Source organism: Saccostrea cucullata, unplaced genomic scaffold (genome assembly GCF_032062105.1).
Source record: "Saccostrea cucullata isolate Sc308-1 unplaced genomic scaffold, CSIRO_AGI_Scuc_v1 ctg22, whole genome shotgun sequence".
NCBI classification, from domain to species: domain Eukaryota; kingdom Metazoa; phylum Mollusca; class Bivalvia; order Ostreida; family Ostreidae; genus Saccostrea; species Saccostrea cuccullata.
In genome coordinates, this window is record NW_026936725.1 from 366,941 (window position 1) to 394,631 (window position 27,691).

A 27,691-nucleotide genomic window follows, 5' to 3' on the forward strand; every position below is an offset into this window, starting at 1 on the left:
AGAATTATACATCCTTGTCTTCAGGATTTCTAATCGTACACTTTATTGAAATTGGATAAAAACTTAGTTTTAAGAAATTACAAACAGAGAGACAGACGGACAATAGACATTAATTTGCTATTGCAGAAAATATGCTAGAGGGTTGGCCATTTTTAAAGTTACAAAAAAGTAAAAGAAAACCATTTCTTAAAAAATATCTTTTGCAAGTGATGTTTGTCAGTTTGTCAGACTGTCAACCTGGGCAAAGTACATGTAGTTAGAATGGATTTCAATCATACATAAAAACATGTAAAGAACTTTAATTGCAAATATAGTTGAATCTGGTAAGTTCAGTAATAATTCTATATTAAAAAAATAATCAACTTTGTAGAAAATACTCTTAATTAACCAGGGAAGAATTTCGGAATCATTACATTTTAAAACAGGAAGAGAAAGTTGTGCAGATTACAACTGGAAATACGTACTTATGTGTTCTTCCAGCTAAAATAATTTATTTTTGTATTTAAGACGGAAATTCCTTTTATTTACAATAAAAAAGAGATTTTGGTTTCAAATGTTCATACACTGATATAATCTTCTACCTTTCGAAGTGTTGCAAGTGTTGTTTTATATACCACTAGGGAAAGTAATTTACTGTCTTTGCTACAAGATAACCAGAAGAAAAGAAGAATTGTGAAGGAATTATTGTGGTCATCGCTCTACATCCCTGCATATAATTGATATTTCTTGTGATTTGATACATGTTTATCTCATGATATCGTGAGGATATCTTGTTCTTATCGAATCTAAGCACCTCCGAAAGTTTTGTTCTTCAGTATCAACCAGACTTGGGAGTCAAAGATTAGAAACCAACTGGTATGATGACAACGAAATGGTAACTACCTACACTTTATTCTTGCATATGATAATATCGTTTTAATTGAAGTCTTTAATAAAATATTTTGATTTGCAGTCAGGACAATAATGCAGAATTTATACATGTTTAATTTATAAAAAAAAAAAAATATTCATAGAGATTAACATTTTCCGATTGAATATAATCATCAAACAACATACCTATCATACAATCTATTATATAATAAGTTATCGTTCTGCTGTACATGTCGGTAAAATACTACAGAAAATGTTCTAATTGCCGACAATTCACTTTTTTCTATTTAAAAAAAGGGAAGAGGGTAACCAGAAAATGGTATAGAACAACCCAATACTCATACAGGGTAACAAAGGTTCTGATTCCAACAGGAAACTGAAGTACTTATATATTGTGACCACTCAAACATACAAGTACTCATATACACATGTGCAGGCACCTGCTGTAACAATTTATCGACTCAAATAATTAAGGCAGACCTCAAATCAACACAATATACAAGTACATGACATACATACGTACCATAAATATGAAACAATTAATTATTCCGACCAAACTTCATGAATTTATAGGTTTTACATTCAAAATGTAAAACGTTTTTTATGTGAATTAGCAATCACAACTCATATTTTAAACATTTCCTTATAATAATATTCACACGCATAGCTCTTGTCTCCAAAAAATACTCTTTGTGTCAAAAGAAATTTTCTAAAGTGAAGCAGCCTTGTATTTTCCTGAAAACTAAGACATATTTTACACAACAGTTATCAATTTTCAATTTTTTTTTATTACCTTCTTAAACAGTAAAAGATTTCATACTGGACTCTAATCATGAACCGTTTTAAATGTTAGTGGAGACACTTGTACTTTGGACATGTACATGTGTCTTACAAGAACTCACCACGTGAGTTTTCTTCTTTCCAAGAACAGCTAGTCCCAAGATTTCTCTCTCTCTTTTTCGTTAATTCTGGTGCTTTCAAACTACAAAAGAAATTGAAAGCCTTTTCAAAGCCTTTTCAAATAAGTAGAGGATAGAATCTATTATGTATATACCGGCATTTGGAGATATTTAACCCTTTTTCTATGATCCTGTAACATCGGTGACAAACTCATGCATTTTTATATATGAAATCTGTTAATTTAAAGGAATGGTTCGTTAAAAAAAATACATTCAATGTTTGAACAGATGAAATGATTGTTCATATGCCAGGAATGCTATGAAGTATACATGAGTTTTGGGGGTTTTCTTTGTTTTTTTTTTTTAATAAACACCTGTCGCACCGTTTGCGTTACATCCCCCCTTTTTTTCTCCTCAAAAGGAACTCGTTCGATGAAAAAAAATTTAATTAGTGCTACTAATTCACTTCGTTAGAGAAAGGAAATGTTACAATTAAAATGAATGTTTTTTCACGATCACAAGTTAGACCTTTGTGCGCAAATTCCTAAAGCAAACTTTTGCAAGTGAGAAAATGCAATAAATCGTATTGCACATTATCTTTATTTGTTCCTCCACAAAACTATACGAAAATAGTCTAAAATTTCTGATGTTTTGCCGAGCGGGCATTAGAATATCGATGTTTGACCGCCAAATGAGTTGTTGGACCTATCGGTGAGATGTTGGACCGCTTACCTCACACGATGGGCGGAGATTAATCTCATTTGCATTCGTTGGTGTTCAACAGTGACGGACCTGAGGTTACACCTCGGAAGACAGTTCAAGATACATGTATGTCACAAAATATTGAGATAAAAGGTAAAACAAAACACTAATTGACTATGTTCTCGAGGAAAATGCGTTTTGTCGACACTTGAACCAAAGTGTCTGCCTTCAGACTATTTTCTGAGCAGTATGGTTCGTAAAAGTTTCCTAGTAGATGTATCTTGCAGAATAAAATTAATGTTAGATCCAAATTAAAAGAATTATTTTGATGAGTAAATTAAAAAGAGAACAAGCTTCAAACGAGAGCAAACGTCATATACATAGAACTCTATAGAGCTCTTTTCATCAGGTAGCGTAGTGTTTAGCATGTTAGTCTCAAAACCCCATGACACTCCTGGATTTTATTGCTTAGGTTCGAATCCTATGAATTTACCATATTTCTAAAAATAAAACAATATTTTTTTCAGAGATTTTTTTCTCTCAGAAAACTTTTGTTTTAAATCGTGTAAACTTCATTTACAATTCGTCGCCGATAGTGCAAAGAATTCTTTCTCCTCATTTACAATCATATAAGGTAATTCTCTTAAATGATGGTAACCTCGTGATCATGGTGATTCTGCAATGCAACGTCAATTCGGCATAAAGTGGGTTAATCGGAAGGGTTTCTTTTTATACAATCTTATTCCGGTTTTCATTAAAATGGCGTCAAAGTCTGACTTCCTTGTTTCACGGTTCAGAGAAACTTTATCAACCAAATAATTGGGATGGCGTGTGGTTAAAGCATCAGTTTTAAAGGTTTTTATTTGTGTCTGTGTATCTGGTGTTTACAATTGATACCGTGGCACGTGTAAGTAGGTGTAAATTAAGATTTTATTTTTTTCCTTGTTTGTTTACCTGTTTGCATACTTACAATTGTTACTTCTTCATCAGCTTTATAACCTAGATAGACTGTACCCATTTATGTTACGTTAGAAAATCTTTGTCATATTTATTGTTGATGCAGGGCCATCCATGAACAGTTTTTAATATTAGTAATAAAACAAGAATAGATATGGGTTAATACCCCATATCCAAAGATATTCGACTTTTAGATTTAATATGTTTAACAGTGTTTAATGACTTTTATAAAAAATAAACTGCGCTGTCTAATAGGGATGTGCGATTTTATCGGTATACCGGTATATCGCGATTTTTTGTTGCGTGATACGTATCGTGATACGGAGACCTAAATACCGGTCTTAAGGTACATATTATAAAGTCCAGAAATTATTCATTTATTTGTTCAATCTTTCAAATTACAACTGCAGAAAGTATAAAATATGTTGTAAAAAGTGAAAAGAACGGCATCTTACCGTCCAAACATAACTGATTTTATATACATAAAAATTCCAAGAAAGTAAAATTTTGTTTTTCTAGCATATTTTTTTTAGAAAACTAAAGACTTTTCATATAAAATCATTGTAAAAACTGCTTTTAAAAATATCATGATATTATCGTGATATTGTGGGAAAAAATCATGATATATCGCGATACGAAATTTTTGGCGATACCCATCCCTACTGTCTAAGTATGGAACTGGTGTAAATTTTGTGAGTCCGTAGCATTATGGTAACCCAGTCTCATAACAAACAGTGCACATACCTGTGTCCGCAAGACCACTTTAAGCCTTGGTCTACACAGGTACGTTGGAGTTGTCAAATGCATCTAGCGACCTCAGAGAAACACATTTTGTTTTGCCGAGAAGTTACAATGGCAGACAAAACTTTTTTCTTAATTAGATCATATGAATACAAATTGTGATTAATAAAAATTATGCAATCCCTGCTGAACTACTCAGTATATTTAATTGTTCTAACATTTGCATCTGCAACAAAGTGTGTTTAAAATGGGTTAGGAAAATCAGGGCTGGGCCCGGAAATTCTAAACTGGAAACCTTTTTTAAAAATTACTGAAATAAACTAATGTATTCGTCATGCAACTTATATAATTCAAATTCTATATAAAATGATATGCTGAACTTCAACACGAACCTGGTTTTCAGTTTAGAAATCGACGACCCGGTTCAGGTTTTGCTGTAGACACATTTTATAACTTCGCTCCCTAAACAGTCTACACACGAGCAGAATCCGGCAAGGGATTGAAAATTCCGTCATTTAATAATACACACACAGAGTGATTAATTTTTTCTTAAGAGGAAACTATATGATAATTAATTGTTGATTATGGTATAATCAATTCATCGGTGAAAAGATATAATTCGAAGAATGACCTAGATACTTTCTGTTATCAAACATGTTACAAAAAAAAAAAGCTGAGGAGGGAGCGAGCGTAGGAATATTAATATTTTTTATTTGCATTTCGAGGGGAAAGTGATCTTTGGAGAAAAAAATTTACGTTAATTTTGGTTTCTTTTAAGTTTGCATACTTACAATTGTTACTTCTTCATCAGCTTTATAACCTCGATAGACTGTAGCCATTTATGTTACGTTAGAAAATCTTTGTCATATTTATGGTTGATGCAGGGCCATCCATGAACAGTTTTTAATATTAGTAATAAAGTAATAATCATAGCGCAGATTGATATGTATTTTTGAAGATAATAATGGCATGTAAAGATGTATTTGGGAAGATTTTGTCATTTTTTGCCTTCACACATAACTGAATGAGGTACCAAGGAAACCTCTGCCTAGTGTTGCACTGTTTATTGTTAGCCTAGGTATCATAAAATGAGTAGGTTTGGATGGAATTCTTGTGAAATTTTTAATATTAATCAGATTTTAGAAAAGCTTAATACCGGTAGTTTTCATTGATATGAACATTAATTTTGCTGTCCTTCATATCCTTTTCTTTGTTATAATAAAATTATTTTAGAACTTCTGAAAGATAACTCTTTGTTATTTCTTTACAGGATAATAACATGCCATATCAAGACAAACAAGGAAGAACCTGTGGATTTCTGAACATCCTTGAGAAGGAATCCTCCACCAACTCAAAGCGACGATATTTCATACTCGACCCCTGTGAGGAGACGCTTAAGTTCTACATTGATAACCCTAATGTATGAAGACACCCCCTCTTGATCCCTTTTCAAACTGAAATAAAAATGTCATTGACATTTTTTTTAAAATTTTCGACATTATCGTATTGATACAGATTGATGCATAATTGAAAACTTCATATACTGTTTTATTTTTTGCAGAACTTGCCCTCAAATCAACAGAATCCTTGCGATGAAATCAGAACAGCCGTTATTTCAAAGGTAAATATATACTCAACAAAAAAAGTTAAGGGTTATGAAAACCTTCATTTATAATTTCTACAACGAAAAAGTATATTTAATCAAAATAAATTACATAATTTCCTCCGTAAAGTTATTACACATTTGATAAAAAACTATTAAGGGTAAATGTTCACTTGAACAGAAGAACAAGATTAACGATTATGGCTACCCTCCAATTCAGAGTGAATTTCCATATACAGTAATTGCATAATTTGTTTAATTCAAAATTGAAAATCATCCAACAACTCTCAATACATGATGTGGCCTCCCCTTGCCTGAATAACAACTCTGCATCACATGGGGAAACTTGAATGAGTGAATGGATGGTCCTTTGCAGTATCCAATCCCATTGCCTTAACAGAGCAACTTCAAGTTCATTGGTGTTGCTTGGAGCAGGATCCCGCTGCTGAATTTGTCTCTGAAGAACATCCCAGACATGTTCAATAGGATTGAGGTTTGGTGACTTCGAAGGTCACTCCATTCTCTCAATAGTCTCTGCCTCAGGGTACTGGTTCACTATGTTTGCTCAGTGGGGCCTGGCATTATCATCCGTTCAAATGAATTCTGTTCCTTTTGCCCCGGCAAATGTTCTCACAATTGGTTGTAGGCTCTCTTCTCTGTATCTGATACCGGTCAGTGCTCCATTTCTGATGATGTACAACTCTGTGGACCCCTGAATGGAAATGCCTTCCCATACCATAACATAATCTCCACCAAAGCAATCATGTTGAGCCACGCAGCAACCACTAAAACGCTTATTCTTCTGTCCCTACACTCGTCACCTTCCATCCTTAAAATCCACACAAAATTTGGATTAATCACATCAATTTATAATAAATTTCAGAATTGAAATTTCCTTAACTTAACTACAGTATATTATACATAACCCTTAACTTTTTTGTTGAGTATATTTTGTAAAACAGATTTGGATGCACAATTAAGCTGATCAAAGTGTACAATGAATTATTATTTTTCGACATTATCCCTCTGTTTAGGTTAGTGAAGTCTCAAAGAAACAGAAGCCAAAGCTGAATTCCTGCTTTGGTGAGTATTTAAAAAAGTATGACCTTGACATTTGTCTTAATTTTTTTTCTAAAAGCTAAATTGACTTTGTCTCCATTGAAAAATTTATTAATCATTGTGTTGGCTCAATGTAATGAACAGATTTACACAATTTAACATCATTTATACTTGTATACATGTACCTTTCTGTTTTCATTTTTATTCTTGAAAAGTTTATAAGACTCTGCTGCTGTTTATTTTCTCTTTTTTGTGGGTAAAATAGCTTCCGTGTAAATTTGCAGACATATTGTTGATTTAATAAAACCCTTTCATGATGAAATGATAGAAGTAAATACTAAAAATTATTAAAATGAATCAAATATGAATGATAAGAGTTTGAAAAACTACTTCATAAAACTTTTGATATACATATTTAATAGGGGGTGTAGCATTCTGTGATGTATCATGGTAAACTGGGACCCACCATGATATACGAGGGGTTATCAAAAAGTTTGTGGACTAGCGTCATAAAATTAAAACCGCTTTAGGCACATCAATGAATTTTAAAATATCAAGTTAGCATCATATTTTCTATCTTATGTATAAACCATAAATCATAAATTTTATTTTATAATAAATTAGTAGTAATTTTATATGCAATGGTATGCCCAGGCGGCGCAACCTCGAAAACGACGTTTTTGTGACCCTTGTGTAAATGAGAAAAACTTTTTTGATATGATCATTTGACATCCAAAAATTCCCTTAATTCAGGTATGTGCCGGGACACAATTGTTCCATAAAATATGAAATTTTTACTTAATTCTGAAAGCTCTATGAAATTTTACCGTAAATTTTACACGGAATGTCCGAACAAATGAGGCCTTGAAAATGACGTCAAAAGGGGGGAGGGGTTTCCGTTTCCAACATTCTATAAAGTTTTGCCACTGAAAAACTGGTATAGACCTAAAGTATATTGAAACTGGCTAGAGAGAAATAATATGCATCCAGAATACTTGTCTTTTAATGTCAAAATATATTCAGGGAGAAAAGGGATACACGGTTAATGTCGATTTGCAGTCAAGGTGTGAAAAATCAATCACTTCAAAAAATGACGCTGATCATGTGTTGTAGATATTGAACTCCCAAAAAGCAAAATATGCCGGCACAATCAAGCGAGGATCTCTTCCAATGTATTAATCCATTTGGAATGTTATATTCATTGAAGGCCACTGTTCATGGCATTGTAAAGTCATATAAACAAGATGGGTTTAAGTCCTTAAAAGCTCCAGGGAATCTCATTAAAAAAGTGTATGAGGTAGAAGAAACGGACATTTTAAAAAAAATGACGTTATTGGACGTCATGAAAATAAACGACGACAGCGCCGGGTGATGATATAATGTCGTTTTCATTTTATAATAATTTGGCAAATAATTAACATATCAGGCTAAAATTTTCAGCATTTCTTTATTTTTTGTTGTTTTATGTTCCATATAAATTGTGAAAGCACAGATTATGTAGTACTAATTTTATAGGCTCAGTCCACGAACTTTTTGATAACCCCTCGTACATACCATGATATTTTATCTATCATTTTTTGAAATATACATGTAGTTCTTATGTTCCTGTACACAAATGGATATAAAGCTTTATTATTATGTGAAAAGATAAAAAGCTGTAGATTATTTCATTAAGCTTTCAAATGCATTATATAATATGTCAGGAAGTATTTAGATAAAATAAGGGAAGGGATATGTGTGGAAAATATTTATATGAAATCCTTATAAATCCTTAATAGCATTACATGTTCAAGTTCCAGTTCATTTTATCCACCCAAACCAGGATTGGTACATGGGGTTCAAATAACATATATACAATATTATAGATACAAACTGGTCAGAAACTGGTACATAATTTCTTTATAACAAAAGGATGATATATGAATAAAATAGGAAAGAGTTCGATAAAACGAGAGGGAAAATATATCAAGGAGGAGAAACAGCACAGACTGTACATTGTATTTGATAATGTCATCATTATATAATTCAATTAATTTGAACAATTTTTCTTTTTGATTTTAGTTATAAACCATGCAGGGAAAACACTGTATTTACAGGCAGAGAGCACAGAGGACATGCAGGGATGGATATTTGCATTAAATAATATCAGTAAAATAACTGTAAGTGTAATAATGACCAAATAAATTTAATGATATCTGACAGCAAAATAACATTGGGAAAATAACAAAAAATATATACAAATCAACAAGACTGTTGAATATTCTGTCTAATTCTGTTACATGTCACATGACAGGATATAAACCCAGAAGTTCAGCTAGAACACCCCACCTCCAACTAAACAAAAAAAATCAGACCACCTAAATAACGCAACAAAACTTTCATAGTACAGTATATTTTATGTGAAATTTTGAACCATGATATTTGAAGTTTGAGTTTCTGTCTTGCAGGTTCCAGTGGAGGAATCAAAGAATTTAAATGACCCAGAAGCTGGTTATAAAACAGAGATTGCTGGAGGGGTACCAATCAAAATACCCATCAGGGTATGTGCTCAGCCATTTATTGTATTTGCTTTTTTATACCCCCCGCTTGAAAAGTGGGGGGGGAAGTTTTATTTGGTACGTCCGTCCGTCCTTCCGTTGTACGTCCGTCCGTCTGTCCGTATATCTGTTACGCTTTGGGGTACTCGTCTCTCATCCACAACTGAATACTCTAAATAAAAGATGAATCTTTCACAGAATCTTTATTACATATTACCATTGTGCACCTCCTATTTTACTTTTTGATCCGACACATATTTTGGGTTTCCCGGCCACAGGAGAACATGGACTTTTTCACCAGTTATAACCATATGGGAGGCGGGGGGTATCATTTAGTGAGCTCATCGCTCACAGTACCTCTAGTTTTTTTTGAGGGGGGGGGAGTTTTATTTGGTACTTTGTAAAAAGTATTTCAGTTGAGCACCACAGTTAAAGGATTATATAAATTACCATGAAACTCTCTATATATATGCTACCTCAACATTTGTTTTTGTCAGAGATCACAACAAATATCAATTGTAAATGTAATATGCAAAGTGAAATAATACTACCCAATGTCAAGGATTAATGGATTAAGTGATTTTACTTAGAGATATACTACTGTACATAATAAATGTTTTTCCAACTCTAAGTTGTTTTTTTTTGGGTGGGTGGGGTCAAGAATCAGAATGTCTGCAATTCCATCTCTGAGCTTTAGATAAATGGTTTTAAGCTCAATATTAGTTGTTTTATAAAGTACAAAAAAGGTAGAAAAACTAGAGGTACTGTGAGCGATGAGCTCACTAAATGATACCCCCCGCCTCCCATATGGTTATAACTGGTTAAAAAGTCCATGTTTTCCTGTGGCTACCCAAAATATGTGTCTCTCAAAAAGTAAAATAGGAGGTGCACAATATCAATATGTAATATGAAGATTGAATGTGAAATTTTCATCAAATTTCTAAAGCAGTGGTATGAGAGGAGTTGAAATTGATTATGACGTCATAATGGATCTAGCACCAAAAAATTAGTCTCAAGTTATTTACTAGATCTTGACCTTAAGCTCAATACTAGTTGTTTTATAAAGTACAAAAAAGGTAGAAAAATGATGCAATTCCTTGCATTGAGATGGCACTTTTATTACAAATGAGTTTCAGAGTTTACAATCCTTTATGTCTTGTTTTTGTTTATCTTGACAGCATGAGAATGCTAACGAATCAGGAGGGTCAAGTGAGAGTGAAGAAAGTATGGAGACTCACAAGATTGTGGCCTCTTCCCAGCCAGCGCTCAAAAAAGGCTTCTGTGTCAAACAGGGGGGCGTGGTCAGTATGATGGCTTCTGATTTAGTTTTAGCAAAATAAGGCAATAGCATGGCATGACAAATAAAGTCCCTGAATTAGCTTTTTTATCCTACCAGTAGGGGTATTGTTTATATCAGTTTCGATAAATTTGTAACTAGCATTTGTTTCTTTGTTGGTTTCAGTTTTGATGTGACTGATATTTGTTTCTTTTACTGCTCTTTCAGAGGAAAAACTGGAAGAGGAGATATTTTGTTGTGAACGATGGTGGCCTGGCCTATTACAACAATGAACAGGTTAGCTCAAGAAATAAGAAACAGAGGTCCCGGTCATGGGGAGATGAAATGTCTGGACTAGAATGTTGCAAAGAAAAAAGATGCATCTATTTTTAAATCATAAATCTATCATAAATTTTAACAATCATAACTTTGGGTAAACTGGTTTTTTAGCTCTACTGGTCAGAGACCAGAAGAGCTTATGCGATAGTAATGCGTCCGGCGTCCGTTCGTCTGTCTAGCTGTATGTCTGTCTGTCTGTAAACAATTTTTCAAAATGCTACTTCTCGTACAGTTTTGTCTGATTTCAGTATAACTTGGCACACATGTAGGCTACACTAAGATACATAATTCTATGTATCGGTTTTTGATTTCAATGAACGGTGTTGCCGTGGTTACTAAAAATAAAAATTTCTGTAAAATTCTTTCAAAATGCTACTTCTCCTACAGTTTTGGTTTGATTTCAGTATAACTTGGCATACAAGGAGACTATATTAAGATACATAATTCTTTATATTGGTTTTTGATTTCGATGAACGGTGTTGCCATGGTTACTAATAATAGAAATTTCTGTGAAATTCTTTCAAAATGCTACTTCTCCTACAGTTTTGGTTTGATTTCAATATAACTTGGCGCACAAGGAGATCACACTAAGATACATAATTCTATTTATTGGTTTTTGATTATGATGAACGGTGTTGCCGTGGTTACTAAAAATAGAAATTTCTTTAAAATTCTTTCAAAATGCTACGTCTCCTACAGTTTTGGTCTGATTTCAATATAACTTGGTACACAAGTAAACTACACTAAGATACATTATTCTCTTCACCAGTTTTTGATTTCGATGAATGGTGTTGCTGTTGTTACTAAAAATAGAAATTTCTGTGAAATTCTTTCAAAATGTTACGTCTCCTACAGTTTTGGTCTGATTTCAATATAACTTGGCACACATGTAGACTACACTAAGATACATAATTCTGTGTATCAATTTTTGATTTCGATGAACTATGTTGCTGTTGAAACTAAAAATAGAATTTTCTGTGAAACTCTTTCAAAATGCTACATCTCCCACAGTTTTGGTCTGATTTCAGTATAACTTGGAACACAAGTAGACTACACTAAGATTCACAATTCTGTTTATCGATTTTTGACTTCCATGAACATTATTGCCTTGGTTACTAATAATAGAAAATTCTGTTAAATTCTCTCACAATGCTACTCCAAATACAGTTTTAGTCTGATTATAATATAATGTGGCATGCAAGTAGACTACACTAAGTACATAAAGAGACTCAGTCAAGGATCATTATTCTGTTTATTGCTGTTGTAAAGTTTAAATTCCCAACTGCTTAAATACTTTTCTCTTTCTTTGGTATAGGTACAAACCAGCAGAGCTTCAGTCTCAACAGAGACTTCTGGTTTTTCTTCTGTTAACCCAATAATTTTTTTGGTTTGTGGAAAGTTGTACTATTTATGAACTAATGGTGAACAGCAGGATTTGACTTTGATTGTTCATGTAAATGGTTTAGAAAGTGAATTGTTAGGCGACTTTTTTTTTATAAACTATAAGAATTACTCAGTAAGGTACAATGTAAGCAGTAATTTGATGTACCATTTCTGTATGTTTCAGTCAGATGAACCTTTAAGGCATATATCCAGAGGTGACATCACAGATGTCAGAAAGGCCACGACGTAAGTTACAAGATACCTGGTAAAGAGCACAGCCAGTGATCAAAAGTTATAGAAATCATAGTTTAGAATCTGACATACATGCAATTAGGGCTGGGCTAAATGCAAATATTTTGTATATTGCAGTACAATGACTTAAAATATTTTATTGCAATACATTTTTATTGTACCAATATACTGTTAAATTGCTTGGTCTTGAATCTCTATATTTATGATAATAATAACTATTCTGTAAAAATATTGCAAGGCAGATATCTATAGCAGTACAGTGAGAAATTTCAGAATATGAAATCTGGCCAGTACTTAAGACTAAATACATCAAGTGAAGGAACTTCTTGAAATGGAAAATGTGTCTTTAAAAACACAATACTGATACATTATACATGGTTTCTTTAATACCCACTTATGTATAATCTTAAAGAATTGATTTATTGAAAATAACTTTGTCAGTAAAGATGTTATCTCTGTATTTTACAGGTCTCCAGGAGCCAGGGATAATTTATTTGAAGTTCATACTTCTAAAAGGACATTCTTCATACAGGTATACTTTCCTTACTATTCCAAGATAAAGAATAATATCATAATACATTGTAAGTCAATCAGAAACAAGCAAATTTATTCATCTTTTGCATTTGGAGGGTTATCATTCTTGAAGTTGCATGCAAATGAATTTTAAACGAGATTTGCTGTGAAACGGGGGGTGGGGGGGGGCACTGTGGGTATGAGTAAAATATATAAATGTATTTAACATTGTAGTGTGATACCCCAGAAGATGTACAGGAATGGATATCAGCAATAGAAAAACTTATAAATAACCAGGCAGTAAGTTATCTACTTGTGGTTAAGATACATATACTTGGTGAACAATATTTATACGTTTCAGTATGAAAAGATTTTTCTGAAGATATAACCTAACCTTGTGCCCTCTTGAAAACAATTTCATCTTGAATTATTCAGATGTTTTATCAGGCACAGTGCTAAACTCAACTATGACTACATTTTTGGATTGGTGAAACTCTAATTTGCTCTTAATTGCTCAGAGAAATTGTCATATTTTATGCTGTATTAAACCATACATGTCAGGTTTAACTCTTGGTATTGAAATTGGGTACCTTGGTCAACTACAGATGATCATCATCTGTCAATAAACATCTGTGTTTTAAAACAGAATATTTGTAAATGTAAAACAATGTCAGGAATATGAAAGATTCTGTTGATCTCTACTCAATGTGTAAATTATCCTTTTTATGAATCATCCTGAGTATAGTTGTACCAGTCAGTGGTAGTTTTGACAGGGTCAAGGATGGAATCAAAATGACAAGAAAATTTGAAGGGGGGGGGGGGGTGACTTTAGCTCAAGGTCTCAATAAAGAAATATGGAAATTTTGTTCATGTTAAAGGAATAAAATGCATTTCTGGAAACTTTGCATGCTCTTTTGATCATGTATATATAAGGTTGACTTCTTCATACTCAGATGGCCATACTTTTGATTTTCAAGCATATATACAAGTATGGGAGAGTAAGCTCTGCTGTTCAAAGTTTGTTTATCGTCTGTGCATTTCACACTGTTTGTATGTCTGTTTACTCTAAACTTTTCTTCATTTTCCTTGAACAAATTTATATGCGCCAAGAAAAAATAACAATCTAGACCAAAAGAAATCGATTAAAGACCCTGATTAACTTTCAGGCTACAGAAGAACTTTACAGTAGTAGTAAAGAACAATTTGTAAGGTATTGAAATGATTGTTTATGATTGGATAAGCAAATAGATACACATGATTGTACTCTAGATGAATTTCAATTTACTGAAGAAAAGGGGTTGGGTCACAGTCATTGTTCAAACAATACTTAGCTTTTTGACCAGTAGGCAAGAATTCTTATTTTGTAGACTTCATATTATTCTTTTTTTGGTCAAGGCATTAGTTGTGATGTATTTTTAGTTAGGTGCAAGGTGAGCAATGTGGCCTATAGGCCTCTTGTTTTCTTGCATGCTTTAGTCTGAGATCTGCTTGCATGTTTTTTCAGGATCCGACGACTACAATTCGGTTACATATGTATGAGACAATGATATGAACACAAAACAAGGTTGATCATGGTGTGTGATATGGCGCACTCATTATCCTAGTCTGTAGTCACTGCAGTTCTGTAATCCTTCATGTGTATCCATGCATGTAGTGTACTTCCCTCATTTTTAACACTGAAGGGGGATGGGGATTTTTGATTGTTTTATTTTTCCACAAATTTCAAAAGGAAATGATTTGGAAGAGTAGAGATTTGTTGTGGAGTTTTGTGTTAGTACATGTTGATTTTTTTTTTTGGACATTTTAAATATGTTGAGAGGTGTCTGGTTAAATAATGGATATGACCAAAAAAATTATGCTGGATTTCATTTGAGTTAACACCATTCTAATAACAAAATAAATGAGTTAAATAAATAAAGAGGGTAGGCATAACAATTACATGTGTAATAGTTTAAAAGCTATATTAAGATTGTGGCATTTTGAAAATTTTAATGTATTTGCTTAATATTTGGAAGTGTCCAAACATTTGAAAAGAGAAAGTAGTGCAAACATATGAACTCAAGAAAATTAAGTGACAATGTTAGATGGTTAAAATGCTTTGACTTTATCATTCATGTACCTTAAGGCAATACCATACAAAATGTAAAATTCAATATATCATTTATTTATAAGTATATATATATTTGAAAATTCGTTTGTATATTGATGAAAGTGTATTTTTTCTAAATGAAACACACAATGCTTTTTATTTTTCCAGTCTAAATTACCTGACCACTATTTTACCAGATAACCCCCGGAATAGGGTTATGGATTGTTTTTGAGTTGTCCATTTTTTCCCCAGTGTGTCCACATGTGTCAAACTTTAAAAACTAACATCTCACTTTATCAAGGACTACATTTACAAGTAGAAAAGTGTGCCTGACAATTGTTAATATTTTGGAACAGTTTTACAGGAAACACTCCCTATTGTTGAGTCAACTACAGACTTTTTTATGCAGGTAAATTAGGGTCTATTTTTGATTTGATCACAGTTCACAATACAATAGGCTACAACCCTTCAATGTTCTACTTTTTTATTTTGAACACTGAATTATAGATAAATGAACAGGCAACATCAAAATAGTTCAGTAATGCTGAGTGATTTCTGGAGAGCAAAAGCTGAAGGCAGCCTGTAAACAATGTATGCAAAATTCATGTACAGTCAATTCTCGATAAACCGCCACCTTTTGTAATTTAGAAATCATGGCGGTATAACGAATTTGGCGATGAATTGAATTTCCCATCTTCTGGAAAACAAGAAGAAGAGTTACCGTTCTTAGAAATACCATTTAGCGTTTCTGTTCTTATTATTACATGTACATGTATATAAAACATATTTCTGATTGAAAATACTCCAAGTAATATTTTTAATGTAAAAATTCGCTATTTAAAACAAAATGTGCAGTTATGAAACAAAGACAAGTACTTCGCTTCACTGACCACACTCACCTGTGGCGGTATATCGAGATAATTGACACTCAAAAATGGACATTTGTTGTGAAAACAGGGTGGCGGATGGCGGTATGCGAGTTTGGCGTTATAAAGAGAATTTTATATAGCAGGAAAAACATTCTTAGGAAATCATGGCGGTATTGCGACAATGGCGATGAATCGAATGGCGATAATTCGAGAATTGACTGTATATGGAAAAAAGTTATGTTTCTAAAATATTCAATGCTTCATTATAAGCAATATTATCATAAGATTGCTAAGATTTTTTTAGCACCAACAACCTGTTTGTGTGTTCTAAGTGATATTTATAAAATTATGGGTTAAACAGTAAATTAAAATGTCACTGTACTTCATTAACACTGAATATACATGTACCAGCAGGTGGTTTTGGGATAGAAGTACAAATGTAGTAACTATGAGGTAATCATACAATCATTGTTTTGTTTAATTTTTTTTTTGGGGGGGGGGGGTATCATTATTTGTGGATTGAAGTAAGTGAACTCTCAGAAAAAAAAGAGTTTGAAATAATGAATCAATGAACATGTAGAAAAACAGTGTTTAAAGGAAATAGTAAATATATTTTGGGACTGTACTCCATAAAGATCAGTTTATATAGGATAAATTTGAGCAATACAATATGTTCATGTTTGCACTGTAAACTGTAGATTAATACAGCATTTCTTACAGACCAGTATTATACTGGATTTATTGGAGCAGTACAATATATCGTAGTAGTACTTGGTATATAAATCACAGATTGGGAGCAGTAGCCTATATTATATTTCAGGGACTGTTCTCAATAAATATCAGTATCAGATAGATTAAATGGAAGTAGTTTTTTTACTTAATGTAATATGACACACAGATACATAATTCTGTGCATCGATTTTTTATTTCAATGAAAGGTGTAGCCATGGTAACTAAAAATAGAATTGGAAATTCTTTTAAAATGCTTCTCCTACAGTTTTTGGCACACGATTACAAATTTTACAATATAATTTGGCACACAAGTAGACTATACTAAGATACATAATTCTGTGCATCGGTTTTTATTTTGATGATTGGCAAGGATCATTTTCTATTTATTGCTGTTTTAAAGTTTCAAGTCCCAACTGCTACTTTTCTCTTCCTTTGTTTTAAATATAAACCAGTAGAGCTACAGTCTCGACAGAGACTTCTGGTTACTTAATGTAAATCAGCAGTATTGGATAGAATATTAACTAAAATTTTACAATTCAGTTTGCACTAGTGTAGATCAATGCAAGAATTCCGACTTTAACTAGTGTAGATTGGTACAATATTTTGAGGATTGTGTGGTGTACAACAGTATTGGATAGGATTAATGGTTGCTGTACAATATTAAGGGACTGAACTTACAATGTAGTATAGATCAGTATTGGATAGAATTAATGGGAGTAGTGCATGTGCAACATGATAGGGACTTTATTCAGTATACACCCCAGTTTGATAGGATTGATGGGTGCTGTACAATAATTTTAGGTCTGTACTTAGTATAGATCAGTATTGTTTGGGATTAATGGGAGCTGTTCAATATTTTAAGGATTGAACTGCATTTAGTATTTTATAGGATTATTGGATGCTGTACTATATTTGATCAGAGATACTTATAGTACTCAGTATAAATCAGTATTTTATAGGATTAATGGGAGCTGTTAAACATTTAAGGGACTACACTTATAGTATAGATCAGTATTGGATATAATAAATAAGAGAAATGAACTAGCTGTCAGTCTGACTTTTGGTTCTGATTTTTTTTAATCTTTTAACTTATTTACATTCATAATTATAATCTGTGTATTCAACTTAAATATTTGGTGGAAAATTTATTTGGGATCTAATCAAGTATTTAAGAATTATAATAATATAGTCACAATATATTGTATGATAATTAAAGCATGTTAATGTTTTATATAGTGCATATAACTTTGGTACATGTAAGTTCAAATAAATGTAGCCATTTTGAAAGAGCTATGGATTTAATTTTGCTCTAGCCACATTAGATTTTGCTTGCAGTCTCCCCCTGACTCCCAATTTTGAGTTGTGTGGTTTTGTTTGCACTACACATGCCACAGATGAAATCTGAAGTGTTAAGTTCTTTAGGTTTAAAATCCTAACTTTCCCATCCATGCACATGTATCCCTTTTCATGAATTAATTATTATAAAGTATCTTCATTTTTCTCTGCTTTTGTAAGTACATGTATCTCCTTATCATAATGCATAAATTTTACATATACATTGTACATATTTTGCTTAGTTTGTAATCGATTTTTATTATTTTGCTACAAAAATTATCTGGCCTAGCTTTGTAGTTAAAAATAAAATTGTACGTTTTTATAAATTTAATGATTCTGCTGTTAAAAAGGTATTAGGTTTCTCACAGAGTTTGTGTTTAGGAACAATTTTTGACATTTCTTTGAGAATAAAATTTGATTTTAAAAATCTTAATTAATTATTTAAAATTGATTCAATAACTATATTCTGGTTTTGAAAAAAATGTTTTGGGAAAATACGCATTTTAAGTGTATCTTATCATCCATCAAAGCATATTCTGTAGTTGTATATATATATATGCAACCTATCCCGCATCAACTGACATAAATAAAATGTTCATAAATTTTTTTTTATTTACTAATATTAATTTTAAAAAATTTGAATTGACTAAGTAGCCTGGTTTAAACATAAACATGTATGTGAATGAGATGCAGCCTGAATTTGTTTTTTGATTAATACTCAGAATTTAGAGTTGACTTTTATGATAATGACTATGCACTTATAGATACATTGCTATCTGAAATAAAGTGAAGACAATTTATGGAATTTACTGTTTTATGACAAGTAGTGCGAGGGTCATGATTTAGATATTTATAATTTTTATCTATTGAGATTGAACACGTCACTGATGGCCATGATTTACGTGTTCTGCTTGCGATTGTAAATGTTTATGGCATATGTACTTGACTTTTTAAAATTTGAGTGCCTGTTTATCAGGATACGGTGTCTACTGCTATTTACTAATTTAACAACAGTTCTGGCATCAAGGGAAAAATGTTACACCTGATCATAGTATAAATAATAAAGATAGTTCTTAAAGGGAAAGTTAACAGACAAAATCTGTAGAAAAAGTTTTAAAGGAGCTTAATATTTTGCAATGAATTTTCATGAAATTGTATGACATAATGCTTGCATCCTACAAGTGTAAAAAGCAACATATGTATGTATGTATCTGCAATTATAGTTAAAAATTTTTCTGCTGATTTATATGAAATATTTTTCAATGCCTTTGATCAATCAGAACTCACTTAGATAAATGATATTGATGTAGGCTTTCCACAAAATGTATGAGCATGTTAATTATACTCAAATGGCCTTCAAGTTTCTACAATAATGACATACATATAGTTTGATGATTATACATGTAATGATGATTATAATGAAGTTGTTGACAATGATTCTATTCCTTTCAGTCGCAGAGAAAAAGTGGAGGTGACCTTGACCCTGGTGAAGTTGACCTCTCCGTGACCAAAGTCTTCCCCCAGAACAAATGGGTATGACCTATTTACAGCATGGACCAATCGCCTCCTAATGCATGAAAAACTTTCTACTTGGCATGGCTGAAATATTTCATCATACACAACTCTGAACTCACAGCCATTGTGTTCTTTGATAGCCCTGAATGATGTATTATTAGTAAGGTGTAATTGTAACACTTCTGTTTCATATGCATGGGAAATGCTGGCATATTTGTTGAAAGAGTGACATCATTGAATATATATCTGAATTAGATTGTTACTTATTGCCAGTATGATAGACATTTTTTTTTTATAATTTTATACCAACAATACAAGTACACAGTATTTCTAGACACAATGAGCTACTCTGACCCCAACTTGTGTCCTGAACTCATAACTTGGTAAAATATTTGTATGGGTGTGAATGTGTGTTTGTTTTTAAGCTAAATACTCAAAACAATTTACAGAATATTTGTTTTAGCCAATTAAACCTCCATTGCCCCATCTTGTCATTTCTATAATCATGTAACATACATGTAGTACCCTGCTGTTTTTTAAGAATGTTTATTTTTTGAATATCAATCACATGCAATGATTTTAACTTCACCAGTATAATAGCTAATATGTTTGATTTCTGATTAACTTTTATTTCAAAGCTTTAAATATTTTGCCAGGTTTGAATGACATTATTAAAGATCATAGGTAACACATTAACAATTAAATCTAATTCAATATTAAACCAGGAAAATAATAATTTAATACAATTTTAGCTAAATCTCAATATTAATCTAATAATAAATCTCAGTATTAATCTAATGATAAAACATTTTTTTTTTTCATTTTAAAATTTATGCATATTGGGATATATGTACATGTGTAGTTAATATTGAGGAAACTTTCCCTTATTTTATCTGCCAAATAAAACAGGTGGTCTGTTTCTATTATTAGCTCTCATATACAGTTTTTTCCTGTTAAAACAAATTTGGCTATTTTGGTAGAAAGGTCCATCAGTAACGTATGATGTGAACAGTCAGGAAGTAGCTATTGTATCTCCGCCCAAAGATCAAAGTGACCCAGGGCTTAAAAGACAGGGGAGTAGATTAAGGAGGACTTTTCAGCGGGTCCGCAGCAAATGATAGAAAATGAAAGTGTTCTGCAGCAAATGAGTACTAGTCCAAAAGTTTTTTTTAGGTCATCTAGTCCAAAACAAATATTAAGTTTTATATTTACATAACTTTTCAATTCAAATTTGTTATATTAGGATTTATAAAAGATTGGGGAAAATACCAATACAAATCATTTTTTGAATATAGAAATAAAAGAAACATGCATTGAAAAATCATATATTTTTACAGTTTAATAAACATTCCAAAAGTACATTCATTTGTATAAGATGTATTTCCTCTTTTGTAACTTTATAGCATCAGCAGTGGATGAGTGTTTTCATTAGATAACATAAAAAGTCTGAAAATGTTAATTATACTTTTTTAGTGATATAAGAAATTAAAACTTTTAGTCAGCATTTCATTAAAGGAAAAGAACATAATGTCATTGATGATGAAGATAAATTTAAAAGAGCTATAAAAGACACACATTTTTATTAACACATTTTAAAATACCACATACAGTAAAACTCGTTTAGTACGAACACGGATATAGCGAATTCACGGATATAGCGAAGTTTTTCTGGTTCCCCGGCAAAATTCTGAAGAAATCCTTGTAAAATTTTACGGTTATAACGAACTCTGATATAACGAATTTACGGATATAGCGAACTGATTTTGGTTCCCGTTGAAGTTAAATATAATGAAATTTACATCTTTTATAACGAACTTTCAAAGATCTCAAAGTTTGATAAATTGTACGGACTAATTTTTGTTCATGCAATTGTTTATAAAATTCAATTCACAATACAACCTAAGTCATCCTAGGTATGTTTTGTAATATTTCCTTCCCTAACATATTTAGTAGTAATATTTGAAGAAAAAAATGCATATTGCGAATTCGCTGTATATGGGTTTACGAATTCGTTATACGGTTATAACGAATTACGGATATAGCGAATTAAATTCACAGGTCCCCAGGACTTCGCTATAACCGTGTTTTACTGTACATATTGTAATTGATTAAATTCCCCTACGTATTAATTATTAAATAGCGTGCACCATGTTTTTTTCCTTACCTGACACTCGGGGCATTTATTGTCTAATGCAGGTCCCATATTGCTAAAATAAAGAAGAAAAGTCTTTAAAAATTCATAAGGACACAAATTGTATTAATGAAAGATTTAAAATTTGAATTTTGTCTAAAATTAGGAGATAGTAAAATTTTTAAGAACAGCAATATTATACTGTATTCATCTGCTACCTATTTTTTATGTATTGAATAAGCCTATTTTAATTCTTTTTATTATAAACTTAATGCTAAACCTCAGTTTATATTTTCAGTATCAAATTATTTATTTAATTATCAGTATTTTCACCCAAAAGTGTAAGTTTGCCATAAATCATGAAGATCTCAATTTTCTTGTCATGAAACCAGTTTACACATATAAAGATGTGATGTGAAATGTAATTGTAAAATAGTCAAGAGTGTTTAGTTTCACAATGAAGAAAAAAAACACTCTTTTGATGTCAAATTATTTACGAAATAGAATAAATTTAAAAGCTTTAAATATTAATGTTCAACTTGGACTATTTCTCAGACAATACCCACTTTATAGAATATACATCATATACCCGTAAATAAAACCTTAACAGATTTATCAAAATTTTATGTGCTACTTAATATCATCTCACCTTTAAAGATGTTTTTTTTCAATTCTACATGTGCATAATGCCAGAATATGTACTTACATTGTTTACTTATTATTGAACAGTAAAAAATTCTGATTTGTACGGTGTAGCTTTAACCACAAATAAATTGCTTTAAAATGACTGTGCTATGGCTGTAACTTGTGAAACTGACAACAGAATGAAATGTGATTTAGTTTGTGATGTTGTATGTATAAGTCAGTAGAGGAATTTTCCGTTATAGTTATGAATAACAAACTGCTTGTTACTGATAGATTTTTATATTTTATTATGTCTTGTATGTTTGCACTTTTATATCATGCATGAATTACGTTCCTTTTTTTAATTTTGTAAACATTTATATTTTCATTATTGTATGAATGTATCTAGTATACAAGTTTTACAGTGCTGAACATCACTTATTTTTAAAATAACGGGATCAGATTTTTGTAGTTTGGGAAAATATTACTTCCTGGGATTTAATCTCCTGGTCTTAGACATGAACAGGGTAAATTTCTTCAAAATTCTCTATTTCTTGGAATTTCTTAATGTGTGGTTCTCTTCATGCCAAAAACTCAACAAAAATTCACACACCCCTAAGCCACCCGCTTAGGGGTAAGCCACCCGCCCATCCCATGGCTGCTAAAAATAAGTGATTCAAAGTAGTAGCAGGTAGATATAAATTTTTCTTGGCCCATCAAATTTACAGTTATAAATATGTATCTAGTACATGGATGGGTTTTTTTCTGAAAAAGTTAAAATTTTTAGATGTTAAAAAAAAATCAGTATTAAAATTTATTATGTGAAACTTGTAAGTGAATTGAAATGCAAGAAATTTACCACTTACTTACTATGCATGTCCATACTTTAATTAGTTCTCTCAAAGATACTACAGGAACATGCATATTTATGTGTACTGTATTGCATAACTTGTGTAGAAAATGTAGAACTAGCAAATACTTACCATACATTTTACTTGAATCTGCACTTTATAAGCGTATCTTGTTAGTTGTATTTGTATTTATATTTTGTATACACATGTTTCTGTATGTATGTACATGTATGTATGTATATGTTGTGTATTATACATGTAGCTTTTTCTTCAACCTCTCTGCAGAACTTTACTCGCTAAGCAAATCAGGTTGTTCTGTTCACTGAAATTATCTTGTATTAGATGAACTAGAATGAAAATTGTGTATATGTTGCTTTAAAAATCATTCGATAAACTGTTTTGTCCTCATAAAATACACACAAAGTCTTCATATCTTAAAAATGTCAGTCATGCAGAATTTCAGTTGACTCAAATTAATATTTGTGACTCTTTTTTAGAATAATGTGATAACAGATTTTTAAAGAAGCATAGTATAGAACATACATATATGATATACATTTACATGATTTATTTATTATGTACATGTATACATGACTATATGTAAGTCAAATTTCTTGTCAAAAAGCACTATTTGAAATCCAATCTAGACCATATTTTAATTAGTATTGTAAGTGTTTAGTGAATAACGTTGTGTTTGGAGAATTTTACATGATTAAATTTTTACAACAGTACAAACTTTCTGAAGACTTAACTGTCGTAATCTACAAATAAAACCTTTTAAATTTTTTTGTATGTATTACCTTCCTACATTTATGTATATCTTTTTAAGATTGTTACATTTTGTTGTAAGTTTAGAAAAAACTTTCTTTTTATGGTTCAGATAAAAATTTCAGAAAATGATTAGGGCCAGTTTTTGTTTATTATCAAATAAAAAGTTTTAAACAAGCTATGCTACTTTTTTGTTAGTAGAAAAAATTGTTGATGAAGTATATATTGTCAAGAAAATGACTTAAGGAGGCTGGAGGTCAACAAATTCACCACAAATTAACCACCAGATTTAACTTAATTTTTTAGATATGGTATCTTAAGTTGTCAACTATCATTTGGCAAAGAAAAAATTCACACATTCTAGTTTTGAAATTTGATCATTTTTGTATATCTTTATGTTGAGCTCTTCTTTTAAAGGAGATCGAAATAGTCTGAAAATGGCTGTGGCAGCCATCTTTAAGAAGCTGTAGCTACATATAGTAAAATGACCTTTTAGAAGCTTGTAATGCCTTAATGGAAAATTATTGAGTGGAGGGAAAATTAAGTCATCAATTCTTGTGGCTTAAGATCACCTGATGTACAGTGTTTTACTACAAAGAGTAGGATAGATACGAAAAATAGACTGAGACACACATTTTAAAGGTTATATGAAAATAATGAAAATAATTTCTGGGTCATAACTTCGTTATCAAAGTTGTATCTGCTTCGCTATTTCCTGTGTATTCAACAATTGGTCAGAATGAATGAAGCTTACGTTTCCAAGACTAGACTCCGAACTTTTAATTTCTAATGTACTCATGGGAACTGAAGACGTGGTGATTGAATGGTATATTCAAGTAAGATTTAAAAATTCTCGGATAAATTACACTCTAATCGGGAAAAAATACCGGTAATTAAAATTAGCTGATTGGTATACTAGAATGAGGCAAAAATTGCAGCTTTATGCAGTGCTTTGCGAAAATTTAACAATGCTTTTACTAAATGTTTTACCAAAATATTTAATATACAATGTGTGTGTATAATTATTATTAAAAAAATCGCATTTCTTCTACAGGATGATCGATTAAGTAAGTCAATGTTTGTCAAGAAAACAGGCCCTGTAAACACAGACAGACAGGCAGGTGCATCAGCCCCATATGCCCCATATGTCATGCACAGTCAAAGTATGAGGGGACCAAGAATGGGGGTGTACTTCCCTCAGAAGCCGCGACAGCCAGGCACTACCCCCAGTGGGGAACTACCAAGCAGAGCTACCCTTCCTGGAGATGTCAAACCAAGGAAAGGGGAAAAACCTGAACCCAAAGCAAAACCTCCTCTCACAAAACAACGAAGCTGGTTTCTGTGGTAGAGGCTGAAAAAGTGTAACCAACACAAGCTCATTAGTCCCCTCTTTCGTTAAGATCTGTTTTGTTCATTTAGATATTGATCAAATTATATTTGCCTTTCTTTACTAAGTGAGTACATTACGTATTTTTAAAGTAAATCAGGTAACAAGGATAACGTAAATTATTTCCTTTGGGAATATTTCTTGAGAGCACTATGCCCAGTCTTCCATGCAACAGGTTTAACCTGACCTTTTTTGTTGTTGTCCATATATTGATGTCGTGGTTCAGTTTGGTCTGCTGTAGATCTAGGCTTTGACATTCCGAGTCAAGTAAAATAGTGTTAATGTAAACCCAGCCTTCTGACTTTCTGAAAACTTAAACCCAACTTTATCACATAGTAAAATATCCCCAGTCTTGTGACAGTATTACGTAAATCTATTATGTCTTCTGAAACTCGAGGCAACTTTAAACTATAGCTTTATAACACTGTGTAAACCTAGTTATTAGATAAGGCCAGTTAACCTAGTTACTGACAATAGTCTGCTGACATAAACGTGACATTGTGACAATCAATTTTTCGAAACCCTGTTCTGCTAGATTACAGAGTATTATTTACCTGGTCTTCCAAATATCAGAGTAATGTAAACCTAGTCTACTGACAGTTAAGTGTAACGTAAGCCTACTTTCCTAACTGACATTGTTACGTTAATCTACTCTGTTGACTATCAGACAGACTGACAGAGTAACGTAACCTAGTCTTCTGACAGAGTAACGTAAACCTAGTCTTCTGACTGACAGAGTAACATAACCTAGTCTTCTGACAGAGTAACGTAAACCTACTCTTCTGACTGAAAGAGTAACGCAAACCTAGTCTTCTGACTGACAGCGTAACGTAAACGTAGTCTTATGACTGACAGAGTAACGTAAACCTAGTCTTCTGACTGACAGAGTAACTTAACCGTCTTCTGACGGACAGAGTAACGTAACCTAGTCCTCTGACAGACAGAGTAACGCAAACCTGGTCTTCTGACTGACAGAGTAACGTAACCTAGTCTTCTAACTGATAGAGTTACATAAATCTAGTCTTCTGACTGACAGAGTAACGTAAACCTAGTCTTCTGACTGACAGAGTTACGTAAACTTAGTCTCCCAACTGACAGAGTAACGTAAACCTAGCCTTCTGACTGACAGAGTAACGTAAATCTATTCCTTTGACTGACAAAGTAACGTAAACCTAGTCTTCTAACTGACAAAGTAACGTAAACCTAGTCTTCTGACTGACAGAGTAACGTAAACCTAGCCTTCTGACTCACAGAGTAACGTAAACCTAGCCTTCTGACTCACAGAGTAACGTATATTTAGACTTCTGACTGACAAAGTAACGTAAACCTAGTCTTCTGACTGACAGGGTAACGTAAACCTAGTCTTTTGACTGACAATGTAACGTAAACCTAGTCTTCTGACTGACAGATTAACGTAAACCTTGCCTTCTGACTGACAGAGTAACGTACATTTAGACTTCTTACTGACAGAGTAACGTAAACCTGGTCTTCTGACTGACAAAGTAACGTAAACCTAGTCTTTTGACTGACAAAGTAACGTAAACCTAGTCTTTTGACTGACAAAGTAACGTGAACCTGGTCTTCTGACTGACAGAGTAACGTAAACTAGTCTTCTGACTGACAGAGTAATTAACCGTCTTCTGACGGACAGAGTAACGTAACCTAGTCTTCTAATTGACATTAACGTAAATCTAGACTTCTGAGTGACAGAGTAATGTAAACCTAGTCTCCTTACTGACAGAGTAACGTAAACTTAGTCTTCTGACTGTCATAGTAATGAAAATTGACTTACTTTTTTGACAGATTAATGTTAACTTCGACTTCTGACTGTTTAAGTAACGTAAATCTGCTCCATACAGTCTTTATAACATTAACATGTTCTACTGCCTGTTAATGTAACAATCTGCTGACAGAGTAAGGTAATCCATCTTACTGTCGATTTTCAGTGTAACCTATTACCTGGCCTTGTGACCCAGAATAACATATATCGAGTCATCTGCAGTCGAAGTTATTTTTTTGCTGTAAGAGTTTTAATGTTGCTTTATCTTCTACCAAATTATGGGAACCAGTAAAACACAAGGCATCATTTTTAAGTTTAAGGGTCCAAATAATTTTTAAAGATTTAGGTATAACTGTTAACATATTTATTTTAAACAAAATGTTTTATAAAAGTTTTAATGGTTCAGTAAGAGAGAGGACACATTTACAGTGTAAATCCTTTCGAGGATCGTCAAGACTATATTGGAGCTGCTATTTCAA

The 27,691-nt window shown here is 32.2% G+C and overlaps 1 protein-coding gene across 5 annotated transcripts; it reads left to right on the forward strand.

Moving 5' to 3' along the window:
* Nucleotides 1-726: 726 nt before the first annotated feature.
* LOC134246361 (pleckstrin homology domain-containing family A member 2-like) lies at nt 727-27,055 on the forward strand. Of its 5 annotated transcripts, none has more exons than XM_062728713.1 (13): nt 727-874; nt 5,440-5,589; nt 5,731-5,790; nt 6,807-6,855; nt 8,893-8,990; nt 9,279-9,371; nt 10,547-10,669; nt 10,873-10,941; nt 12,551-12,612; nt 13,087-13,150; nt 13,366-13,431; nt 19,609-19,689; nt 25,100-27,055. In XM_062728713.1, exons 1-13 carry the CDS (start codon nt 872-874, stop codon nt 25,391-25,393), a joined length of 1,212 nt encoding a protein of 403 aa, XP_062584697.1. In that variant the 5' UTR covers nt 727-871; the 3' UTR covers nt 25,394-27,055. The 5 variants fall into 5 exon arrangements, with proteins under 5 accessions (XP_062584697.1, XP_062584702.1, XP_062584700.1 ...); XM_062728718.1 differs by lacking the exon at nt 25,100-27,055 and adding an exon at nt 20,656-21,272; XM_062728716.1 differs by lacking the exon at nt 25,100-27,055 and adding an exon at nt 20,652-21,270.
* Nucleotides 27,056-27,691: the final 636 nt, after the last annotated feature.

What these genes read in the sequence shown, in the direction of transcription:
- LOC134246361 (XM_062728713.1), top strand. An exon ending in AAAGGACATTCTTCATACAG is followed by an intron (nt 13,151 to 13,365) that starts GTATACTTTCCT and finishes TTAACATTGTAG; the next exon opens with TGTGATACCCCAGAAGATGT. An exon ending in TCTTCCCCCAGAACAAATGG is followed by an intron (nt 19,690 to 25,099) that starts GTATGACCTATT and finishes TTTCTTCTACAG; the next exon opens with GATGATCGATTAAGTAAGTC.